Source organism: Scatophagus argus, chromosome 2 (assembly GCF_020382885.2).
Source record: "Scatophagus argus isolate fScaArg1 chromosome 2, fScaArg1.pri, whole genome shotgun sequence".
Classification (NCBI taxonomy): domain Eukaryota; kingdom Metazoa; phylum Chordata; class Actinopteri; family Scatophagidae; genus Scatophagus; species Scatophagus argus.
The window spans coordinates 23,737,875-23,749,899 of record NC_058494.1 but is presented as its reverse complement, the minus strand read 5'-3'; the positions used below and the strand labels follow the sequence as shown (position 1 = coordinate 23,749,899).

Genomic DNA, 12,025 nt, shown 5'->3' with positions numbered 1-12,025 from the left:
GATATTTAACAATAATTTATAAAGATAAAAACGCAATAAAGAGGAAAAACACAAGTAATGATAAAAGATAAGAATTACATTATTGAGAAGTTGGCAGCACCACGTTTGTCATTTTGGTTGGATAACTAACTTAAACGACAAACCAATTATTGAAATTGCTGCCAATTCATGTTGTTCTTAGGAAATTACGGAGCCACGCCAAAGTGTTGCCGTAAGCGGCACGAACCCTGAGAGAAAGATGACCTGCAAACGAAAACTCCAAATCCTTCAACTTTAACTTCATTGATCATATTTATTATATGACATCAGCAGATTAAAATACATGTTTATTATGTACATATATGTAACAGGGGTGTTAGATAAAGTGCCAAATACCATTTTTACAAAACCAAAAGAAAAGGGGGGAGGGGGAGGTGGGGGATACGTGGAAGACCATCACACCCGTTACCCTGGTCCCACAGTTCATTGCTTCTCAGACGAGTAGCCACCTTGTTTCAAGGCAGGCTGAATTGCTCAGTGCTGGTCGTGGGACAGCTTGGCACAGCTTGGCACGATTCACCCGGGAATCAAACTCGCAGTCTTGGAGTGGTGAAACTGTCGTGATGGGATGAATACTGGGTTGTTTTTTTTTGTATTGTTTTGTTGTTTTTTTTTTAAACGTGAACTGACATCGACACGTACAATACGTCAGTCTTTTGAGCTGGACTGCAAATGTTCCCAGCAAAGGAGTCCAGATGTTATTCAGAAATCCAGCATTGTCGCTTTAAGGTTAGTATGTGAAGAGGTTAAACTGAGCCCAAAGGTTGCTTTCTGTATCCTGTTCACAGGTGGAAAGTTTTTGTAGTAAATATAAGACAACAGACGACACTTTCCAGACTTTTTGTTGTTTTTTTGTTTGTTTTTTTTCTCTTTTTTGACAGGAAGTCGACATTCTTTAAACAGTTACTGGTCAGTATGTGTGGTGGTATGTTTCTCATAAAAGAGACAGAGACGGTGACGGACAGATGATGGGTAGCACTTATTTGCAGGTACGTATTTCAGGGTTTTTAGATTTTCCGGAGCTACAAAAGATTGATAAAACAGCCCCCCCCCCCCCAACCCCCGTTTTTATTGTCCCCCCGTTTATTCCCTACGGCAGTGATGGATGTACAGATACTTGGTGAAGAAGACTCTGGTCTTTCTATCACTACCAGTTGGTCAAGACGCTGAAACAGTCTGGCTGTTCAGGAGAGCAGATGCCTCAGCCAGGTTTTGTCTTTGTGTCCGGTGTTGTACTTTCCGTCTGTACTGTCTGTGGTGTCTGCTTAAAATGTCTGTAGATGAGCATACGCTGGCCTTCAGCTGAGAGGGTCACTTCAAGACGTGCGTCAGAGCAAGAAGGGCGTCTTCAGCTCTTTGTCCTCTTCTGTGACATTCGTACTGCAAACCGTCAAAGCCTTTCCGGCTTGTTTTTTTTTTTTTAACTCTCTCTGTTGACCTTTCCTCACTGACCCGTTTATGTTTTCACACCCAACTAACTTTCTTCTTCATCTTCCTCTACCTCCTCCTCTCCAGTTTCATCCTCAGCTGGTGCCTCCTCTTCCTCCAAATCTCCTTTGTCTTCTTCCTCTTCAACCTCCTCTGTTTCTTTTACCTCCTCTTCAGCTTCATCCTCCATTGCTGCCTCCTCTTCCCCGTTCACGTTCTCTTCTGTCTCTGTCTCATCCTCTTGTTGGACATCTTCCTCCATCTCTGCTGCCTCTTCCTCTTCTTTCTCCTCCATCTCTCCCTCCTCATTTTCCTCCACTTCTGCCTCCTCATTTTCTATTTCTTCCTCCCCCTCAACCTCCTCCTTATCCAAAGTTTCCTCACCTTCTCTTTCCTCATTCTCTGCACCTTCCTCTTCGTCCTTTCCCCCTTCCTCATCATCCCCTTCCTGCTCTTTTTCCCCTTCCTTTTTCTCATTCTCCTCCTCTTCTTGTTCAGTCTCCTCATCCTCCACTGCATCATTAACTTCCTCTTCTATTTCATCTGTCTGCCCTCCTCCGTCTTCTTCCACTTGTTCCTCTCCATGTTCCTCCTCTGCGTCCTCCTTCACCTCCTCCTCCTCCTCCTCCTCCTGGACTCCATTGTGTTCACTGTTGTGATTCTCCTCGTCTTCTTTCTCAGTTTCCACATGGTTCTGTTCCTCGTCTCCCAGCTCCGCCTGGCCGTCCTGTGTTTGGTCTTTGGCGCTGCCATCACAGATGGCTTTCCGGGTGCTGTTTCTCAGGTCTATGTGGTTGTGGTTGTTGTGCTCCAGGTCCTCCAAGGTGAGTTCGAACTGGAAGCGGTCGTGCTGTAGGTGTCTGTCAGGGGGAGGTGAGGGGGACTGGGGCATGGTGTTCAGATACCACTGCCTGTTCTCCTCCAGGGTGTCCAGCAGCTCCTGGGCGTCCGGGTGAACCAGGTCAGCCCACGTCTCCCACAGCGGGTGGACAATGTAATCGATGAAACCCACCTAGAAGATCAGAGGTGGCATTAAAGAAAGATTTAGACATTCTGAGATTAGAAACTCTAGTGTCTGTGCAGTAAATATGAAGCCACAGTCAGTTAGCCTAGCTTAGCATAAAGACAGGAAATGTGGGGGCTAGACTGGCTTTGTCCACAGTTTAAAAAAAATCACCACATTATCTAACAGACACAAGAGTGACATCAATCTTCTAACTTTTCCCACCTGAACTCATGCTTTAAGGTACAGAGAAATGCGACTGGCAGAGAACCTCTGAAGAAAAGAAAAATTTAATCTTGTGGACAGTATGACCACAAAGTTTAGAAAGAAAAATGCCACTGTTTAATGTCAGAGGTTATTATAAGAGACGTATGACTGTAGCCACTGCCAACTGGACACTGAAACAGAAATTCATTTGTCATACAGACATCCAAAGTACAATAACGAACGATGTAATGATTGCCAGAGTTAATCTGAAGTTAGTCAATGCTTCAATGCCAAATTTATGAAATAAATGGGGGGGGCAAACAAACAAAGTGCTGTGCATTGATTGTTTCCTGTCACAATGCAAAGCAAAACAATTTAGAAAAAGTACATAAAATGAATTTTTGCCTAATATTATTACATAGAAAACAATTTGAAAATGATGCAGTTTGTTGTATTTTCATTAAATATCTTTTTTAAGTGTCTCTCAGAGGATCTATATGTGACGACTGTTACTCTTTATCAGTTCAGTCCTCCTGCACGGTGTCATTTCATCATTATGACATTTGGTATTTTGCCCCATGCTGCCACATTATGAAACTTTGGAGTGTTTGTGAATGACTCCACAAGTCACATTTCTGACAATCTGAGCATAAACTGAAGGGTTTAAGCTTTACCAAATAGCTGTCATTCTGTCCTGTTAAGTTGCATGTTAGAGGTCCATTATTGCTTTTGTGTTGTGACAGAACGTTCACAACACAATTCATCAGTGTGGATTAATTGTACTGACAGTAGCACATTTAAACTGGGTGGGAGGCAGAGATCGAGTGTCACCTGACTCTTCTCCACTGAAGCAGTGTGTTTGTCACACATGGCGCTGATCTCCATCCCCCTCTCTCGCTCTTTGTCGCCCTGACGAAAGAACTCCTCCATGATCCTCTCCGTCCACTGCTGGTATAGTGGCAGCGTCTTGGTGGGGTTGCTCAGGTCTGCACAGTGCACCATGTTCCTGAGCACCTAAACACACACAGACACACGTTCCCAGAGTACAGCAGACACACCACTGACCAGAGTCTGTGTGAACAGCCACCCTGGTATGGCATAACCTGGCAACCTGGCATAACCCTGACAAGTTACCTGTATCCGTTCTGTGTAGTGGTCTAGGAGCAGCACACCAGAGCTGGTCACCTTCTTGGTCTCCACCATTGTCTTTAGGTCAGCCAGTAGGGTCATGTGTTTGGACATGTCTGTGGCCAACACCTGCAGACATTAAGACAGTAAGACAAAACCAGACAAGAAGCACAAACTGTACTGAAACAGAAGTTAAAACCAGTGATCAGACCTCCTTTAGGGCGTCTTTTAGCTTTATGCAGTAACAGCCAGACAAAGAGCACTTTTTTTAATGGGCTGGGCATTTAAATTATATTTCTATAATGCAGTTTTGGAAGAAATCCAGTTCTTAAAGTGACTGAGAGTCCTGAGGAAGAAAGTTGGTGCATTATTGTAAAGGCCCATGGAGACGCTGGCTTTTACATTAAAAAGGCTTTTAAAAAGCTGCTAACCGGATTAGCTCAGATATATTTTAACCAGGACTTTTTATACCATATTTTTAAGAAGGTCCTGGTCAAGAAAGGCAGCAATGAGTTACAGTCGAGGAGCATAAAAAAGATCCTCATTAAACAAAATTAACTTGTACTAACTTAAATTAATAAAACTGCCAAATAGAAAACAAAAACAAGAGTCACAAAATACGAGATCCAATAAATAAACCTTACAGAACACGAGACAGTAGAAACCAGCAGCCTAAAGAGCAGATCACCCACGACTGACTAACCAAAATAAGCTGGAGGAGAAGTCAAATTACATTTTGTGCATTTGTTCATCATTTCTCTGGCGTGGTGTGAGATGTGGCAGACGCGTGTCCTCACCATGTCGATGACGAGCTTGCGAAGGCTCTGGCGCTGCCGCTTGGTGAGATTCTGGAAGATGTCACAGTTTTCCTGGTGCAGAAGCTTGAAGCCCACAGCGAGGTGGTGGTTCTCCAAAACGGACTCATCGTTATACATGAGGGCCAGCTCGGAGTCTGAGCGCAGCCAAGAGAAGCACAGGAGGAGGGTGTGAACACAAATATAGAAACAGATCTTACCTTTTGTCTGTGGGCGTGTGCACTCACTGGTGTTGATGAGGAACTGATTGGAAACCCCTGGGTGGTCGACATCATGGATAGCTGCAGCGAACAGAGCGGCGAGGATCTCCAGGTCAGTGAAGACGGCCTGAAAGGGATAAGACGAGCAGAAAAAGAGATGGGAAACACAACTGGGATCTTCATAGGCACACGCACACACACACTTTACACCCACAAGTGCAACATTACGGACTACTTTCCTGGACTACCTCATACTTCCACACACTTGCACATGCATATTTATGCTGCACATGCTAAAACTGGCTTCTTTATTTCTTTTTTTCAAATGTTTAGTTTTATATTGTATTCGTATTCAGCTTATATATATATATATATATATATATATATATATATATATATATATATATATTTATTTATATTTCTATTTTATCCAACTTTTCATTTCATGTTTTCATATTCTACTTATTTATCCCAGGACCTGAGCCCTAATTTCGTACCATAAACATGTAAATGTGAGCTGGTATGACAATAAAAGTTCCTTGATCCTTAGTAACATTCATTCTTTTAACTTTTTACTTAACTTAAACTTAAAGCTGTGAATTTGTCTGTTTATTTAGAATACTGAGAATATATATGGCATATATGATATTGATTCAATATATGGCAATTTTTTTAAATTTAATTTTAGGCAAACTTTCATGTATAAAGAACACACCACCACCTCAGGCATTAAATCCAGGCAACAAAGAGTTCATTTCTTTATGCAGTCAGAACAGTGAGATCTGCATTTGTGTTTATCACATCCAACACCACAGCACTGTTTTCAGCACAACCTACATCATCATGTCATGTTGCTTTTCCGATACTGAGTGTCAGAAATAGAGAAAAACTGAGTCACATTAATTTCCCAGCTTTGGTTTGGTAATAAACTTCTATTGTGCTGCACTCAATTGTATTCTGTGAAAAAAATGCATTTTTGTCAAGCCAAAAAAAATAACAACAGCAGGTAGGGGAACCATATTTGTGTATGCGTGCGTGCCCGTGTGTGTGTGTGACCCTACATCCAGAGCAGGCGTCGAGAGGAGGACATGTGTGGACTGGGTGACATCTGCAGCATGGAGGCTATTGTGATACGCTACGTTTCCATGGTAATGGTCCTCCAAGGTCATCACATAAGTGACGAAGGTGTCGACTGGGATACGAAACGTCTTCAACAGCTCTCGCTCCTGAGGAGGGAGGAGGAGGAGTCAGGACTTTACACACTCCGACGGGAGAACGTCATGTACGCCAGCAAACTCACACAAACACCTGAGGTGACAACAATCCCGGAGAAAACACACACTCCCACACGTTCACAGTCATTTTGTTTACCTGGAAGATGGCGTACATGACGCAGCTCAGAGGTCTGTTGTTGGAGAATTCTGCTACTCGGAATATGTTGAAACTCCACTTGTCCAGATCTTCCAACTCCTGGTCGAACACACAGACACACAGAGACAAAGATGACGTGAGTCGTTCATTTTAAATAAGAATAAATATTAAAGCTGAATTAAACACAAAGGTTACACAGTAATCAACATTATGGATCACAACAACATCACAACAACAACAACATCCAAATAACATAAAATCAAACTGAGAGGAACCAATGACATCTATCCATTTTTCAAACCAGCCAAGTATTTAACTTAGACCTCAAATGATTGAATATGATTATTTACTGGATTTCTTCTTTGATAGTAAAAAGGACACTTTTGCATTTCAGATGACTTTTAGGACAATGACAACGTCTCACTTTAGGCTTTAGCGAATTGTTATGAGCATTTTGTAACATTTCACACACCAAACAACTGAGAAAATAAATAATTCAATAGTGAAAATAATTATGCATCACAGACATAAATTACTTAGGAGAATCATTATACATCCAATACAAGTCAATAAATGTAAAGCATCGACGTTTGCTACCAAGTCAAAATGTGACAATTTAGCTTAACGATTTCAGGTCAGCCTTAGGACACACAGTGTCCACACATGGTGCTGTGTGTGGATGGTTCACACTTTTTACTTGCCTGGTCACTTCTGAGCAGTGATCACACGGCAGACTTCCATTTCATAACACTCAAAATAACCTTGACTCTTCAATGTGTGTGTCAAGGTGTCCAGAGATGCACTGGGAATATCTGCAACCTCTGACTGACTGCTGTCGCTTCACTCTTTTAACCTCATAATGAGGTCATGCGAATTTTCTAGTTTAGCTCAGATTCACTGTCAGCTGGTAGTATAGTTACATGTGATTTATGTACTGCTAGGTGAAGATGCAGGATGGGGGGGGTGATGGTTTCCTACTGGGGGGCTTTCCAAACATTTGGTGCTACAGACTGAATCGAACTAAACAATGAAGCACCACATACAAAAAGCAGATAAAAGGAATAACAGCAGATTCAATCTTTATACACGTACTTTCTCCCTAATGCCACAAGGAACAAATAAGAAAAGATTTAAATAAAACAGTGCAAAAGAAAAGACTCTACCGACCCCTGAAATCCTGAAAGCTTGTGCGCACAAGATAAAAAACATATTATCAGCGTTCACAGAGTTCACAGTCAAAGTCTGAACCGGGATGATTTGTGCAAGTTATTTTATGTGAGTCAGAGAAAAACAGACGAGACCTTGGCAAGCTCATCCTCGTGGTCTGTGTTGACACCGAAGCGAGGCATCGAAGTGCTGGAGAGGCTGGAGCTGTGAGACAGTTTCCTTACTCCGCTGATGTGACTCATGGGTTTGTCTTTCAGAGTAGGAGACGGGATTTCCACCTCGTTCTGCTTGTCTGCAGATTATTGGACAAAGGCACACACACATACAGACAGATTTATTGTTTTTATTTGGCAAATGTCATAAATGTGAAGTGGACGGAAATCAGATTCTGGTCCCACTCACCCATAAAGGTGCTGGAGATGTATTCAGACACCTGGTTACCAGAGCGACTCATCTCCGACAGGTGGGAGAGCTCTCTGTTCAGCATCCTCTTAAACTGAATTACAGCAAAACAGAGACATGAGGCAGTGATGTGCTGTTTCTCCAGGTTCTGGTCATGACTGCTGGTGGAAACTAAGGAAACTTTACAGAAACACTCGAAAATCTCATAGAAAGCCTTCCCAGAAGAGTGGGTGCCAAGGAGGGGACCAGCTCCATTTCAATGCCTATGTGTTTAGAATGCAATGTCGTTAAACTCCTTGTTGGCGTAACGGCCACTTGTCCCAATACTTTTGTCTATACAGTGTATGTTAGTTGGACCAGTGGTGTTTGTGTACCTTGTTGGAGGCCATTTCACTGACAGAGCGGTGCGTCTGGATGGTCTCGAGCTGGTCCAAGCACCAGTCCAGCTCCTCCAGCGTGTCCAGGGCGAGCTGCTGGTACTGCTGGTCTGATAGTGACGCCCTGGGACTGACACACACCCCACCCATAGGAGACCTCCTGAGGACACAACAGTTTCTGTCAGTCTGCCACGTCTGATAGTTAGACCTACCAGAACCTACCATTAACAGCAACAAGTTAGCAACCGCTTCCATAACATGTGCGTCTGCTTAGACTGTAATCTGATTATTTGTAGTTTTGTGATTACTAGGTTTTGTTTTGGGGTTTTTTTTTGGGTTTTTTTAAATTCCTTTTCTTTTCCCCTGTGTGTGTAAGTGGAACTGGTTGGCAAGCTGCTGCATAAAAGTGCCCTTAAAGAATTTGGCCTAAATAAAACTTTATTGAAATGAAAACACAGAAGATGCAAAATAAAAGTGTGCCTCGCTCTCTCTGTTAAGGATGAGTGCTTGTTTTCCATCCAGTATGACCTGTAGGCGGTCACATGTTGAAATTACTGCCTCTTTGATTGTTTACACAAATGGCCAAAATACTCTAATACTGTGCAAGAGCGAGATGTTTCAGGTCGATGAGCCGGTACTGACTTGACTGTCGGTGTGGAGACGTTGGCAAGAATGGTGAAGTTGCTCCGCACTGATCGCAGGCTGGCCAGTACCTAAATGATCACACAGTATCACAGGATATATGCATACCTCAGAAAAATATTCAGTTAACTATTTCCCGACCGGTCAGAGTAATGTGGTTGAGAAGCTACTTGCTTGATGGAACATTTTACACAATGATTAATCTACAGTCAGTACACGATTTACCTATAAAGTGAAACTCACTTGAGCAAAAGGTGTGACGATGAAGTCTTCTGCTGTGTGCCTGAGAAAATTGAAAATAAGCAAGGAAGCAGAAATTATAGCAGTATTTCTCCTGGAAACATATCAGTACACACATGCATGTTCCTTCTCTCTTTCGGCCATTCTTTTTGTCTTTCTGCCTGCATCTCACCCTTCGCTGGCGAGGGAGGAATTACGAGAGACCGTCTTGGGCGACATGTCGTAGTCCGAGTCAGAGCGGTAGAGGAAGGACTCCCTTCTCTGGCCCTGGGGAAAGGAGGTGTGCAGTGTGAGGCCTGGACTCTGCGAACCCAGCGGGGTGTGACCTGGTGAGACGCCATTTTCTGCTTCGTAACTGGAGGGGGAGTAAAAGTTTGATGGTTAGAGAGGCCAGAAATGAAACACCCTGTGAAGCTCCCTGCAAGGTGAAATCAGTGTTTCGAAATGAAGTTAAACTGTGTGCAAACCTGTCAGCGTCTGCTTGTGTGATGGAGATGCGTGGCGGGATGCGGAGAGGAAGAGTCGTTGGACGCGACACGTTGTTCAGGACCTCTGGCGATCGAGTGCGGTCTCGAGGGCGAAGCCAGCAGGGTACCTGTGAAGTGAGAAGCACGGGTTTGTAGGTGGAACCAGCTGCACAGGCAACTTCCCCCAAGAGCCCAGATTCACTGTCACCTGTTCTGAGCTAACTTGATTATTTGCAAATTTGTGCATGTAGTTTGCTTGACATTTAGGTTTCTAACTATGAATCATTCATTCTTTTCAGTGCAATCAATACTTTCAGCTGCTGCACTTTTAAATGCATGCAGAGGAGTTTTCAGATCGCATTTATTTATTTCCTGTCTTTCCAGGCCCCACTGGTTTCCTTTCACTTGAGTGCAATATGAGGTCCAGATTTCATAATTTTTTTTTGGTCAGTTGGCAGCAGCAGAAACACAAGGAGTAAACTCCTCACTGATAACATCACCTTATAAAATGATACAGGAAACGTCTTGGTAAGTGGCTTCCCATTCCCACATCCAGCAGTTATGGCAGAACTCCAGCATTTATTTGGAATTGTGGCATCCATCTGGTAAATGTCAGTCCAATGATGAATCTTTTCATTCTATTTTGCTTTTCGCCAACTCCTCAGAAAAATAAAAGACTCTTTAGGTGCGAAATGTTCCACTATGTTCACCAGCTAAATGCTGACTTTGTTTGTTTGCCATTCGATGCTGGGCAGGCAAATTAATCAGACTATTCTCTTTAAAACAGCTAATAAAACTAAACAGTAAAGCCGTAGGCTGCAAGAAAACAATGAGCTGAGGGGTTGGGTGATAATTCTCTGTGGGTTTGTCACACTACACGTAGCCATTCGATCTATTGTTAACATAAAAATATTGATTATTGCAGCTTTTATCCATCGCAGTGAACATGAAGTCTGCATAAAATGTTCTCAGTGTTACATTATTGCTGCTTAGTACTGCATTTTAGGCACAAACTGACTTGGAAAGTCTGCACTGCATTATCTCATCTTGACAGAGTAACTTCACCATATCAAAATGAAATGTCAGTGGATCCTACGCTTTGGTAGGAGTCATTCATGCAAAACTGTAATCAACAGCATGGTCCTTTAATGTTATGCTCACATGGGAGAAGCCGCTTAATGGGGGACCACAGCCCATCTTTACCCCAGGGGCCCCGAGTAGGCTTCCTTTCAATACCTGGAGACTAGATGAGAGTCTTCTGCTCCTCCCTCTGCGTAGCTCGGCCCCCAGCGTGGCCCCAGACGTATAAGATCGGCTGTAGCGAGATGACTCCGCCTTCTCCCCAGCACCTGTTATATCTGTATCATTGCCCTGTGTGAGGGGGGGGTGAGGGAAACAAATAAGTGGAGTGAGAGAGACACGTCTTTGAAAGATAAAAATTTTTTTTTTCTTTGCAAAATTATTCGTGCATACTGGTGTCATTTTGGCACACTGATGTTGATTTGCCATATTCAGATTTTTGCAAGTGAAGAAACTTCCACATGCGATAAATCACCAGCGTGTGTGTGTTCGGCTACATGTATGTGTGTGTGTGTGTGTGTGAGTGAGAGAGTGTGTCTGGGATAAGGCCTCTATAGACTGAGCTCTTAGAGGCTGATCTGCACTGCAGTACCGTAGCAACAAAACACTAGGGGAATGGTAGCAGTTGCTAGGCAACAGTGCCGTGTTGCTTCCATGCTGCGTTTGATGTCGTTCAGACCCAGATGTGGAAAGATGCACACATCCATCCACACGCACACACGCACACAAACATAAACGAACGTATGGGCACCTGCTCAGCATAAACAATAAAAGAACATTTGAACAACGGATGAAATTATGTTACCTTTAAAACAAAAGAGCTCATTTACACAGAGGACTACAGTAAGAGGTTCACACTGTGCGAGTGGAGGCTGGAGGAGACAGACCGTCCACTCTGACTTCTGAGTGCGTCCATGGACGTCAACAACAAGCACAAAGGCAGCCTTAGATGTGTTAAACTCACAAGCTTTGTGTGTCATCGAAAGCATTCAAGAAAACACTTGCACACACACACGCACACACAAAATCAAGTCTGACAGTCTGCTCTGGTATCTACTCTCATGGAAACGTGTGACAAGATGATTTTCAAGTATATGCCTGCTCTGTTTATATTCTCCTTCTCACCTCTTCTCCAGTCACAGACAGCACGCTGTGGCTCTTCTTCATTCTGATTGGCTCGTTCTGGGCCCCAGGGCGGAGCGTTCCGGAACCCAGGCAGCAGAGCAGGTGGAGAGCCAGGACCGGAGAGGGCAAAGGTCACTGCAAGGTCAAACCGGGGTCAGACCGGGTCACAACCGGCCCCCATTGGAGCTGACTCAGCCAGCCAACCTCCTCGCTCGCTGTCTGTCCACACCTTAGTGTTGGGATGGCTGAAACTGGGCGTCCAACCTGCCGCTAATGCTAAAGGTACATTTATGTGCCCCTCAGAGGCTCCAGGCTCAGGTTGAGGGGGTTGACC

At 43.7% G+C, this 12,025-nt stretch overlaps 1 protein-coding gene across 1 annotated transcript; it reads right to left on the bottom strand.

Moving 5' to 3' along the window:
* Positions 1–1,109: 1,109 nt before the first annotated feature.
* LOC124049911 (cAMP-specific 3',5'-cyclic phosphodiesterase 4C-like) lies at positions 1,110–11,823 on the bottom strand. The gene is made up of 16 exons (XM_046372029.1): positions 11,692–11,823; positions 10,723–10,857; positions 9,487–9,614; positions 9,192–9,374; positions 9,023–9,062; positions 8,780–8,850; positions 8,135–8,297; positions 7,761–7,854; positions 7,493–7,650; positions 6,192–6,290; positions 5,882–6,046; positions 4,848–4,947; positions 4,603–4,757; positions 3,812–3,934; positions 3,509–3,691; positions 1,110–2,479 (listed from the first exon to the last, which is right to left on the bottom strand). The coding sequence occupies exons 1-16, from the start codon at positions 11,731–11,733 to the stop codon at positions 1,514–1,516; spliced, it is 2,805 nt and encodes a 934-aa protein (XP_046227985.1). The 5' UTR covers positions 11,734–11,823; the 3' UTR covers positions 1,110–1,513.
* Between the last annotated feature and the right edge of the window lie 202 nt (positions 11,824–12,025).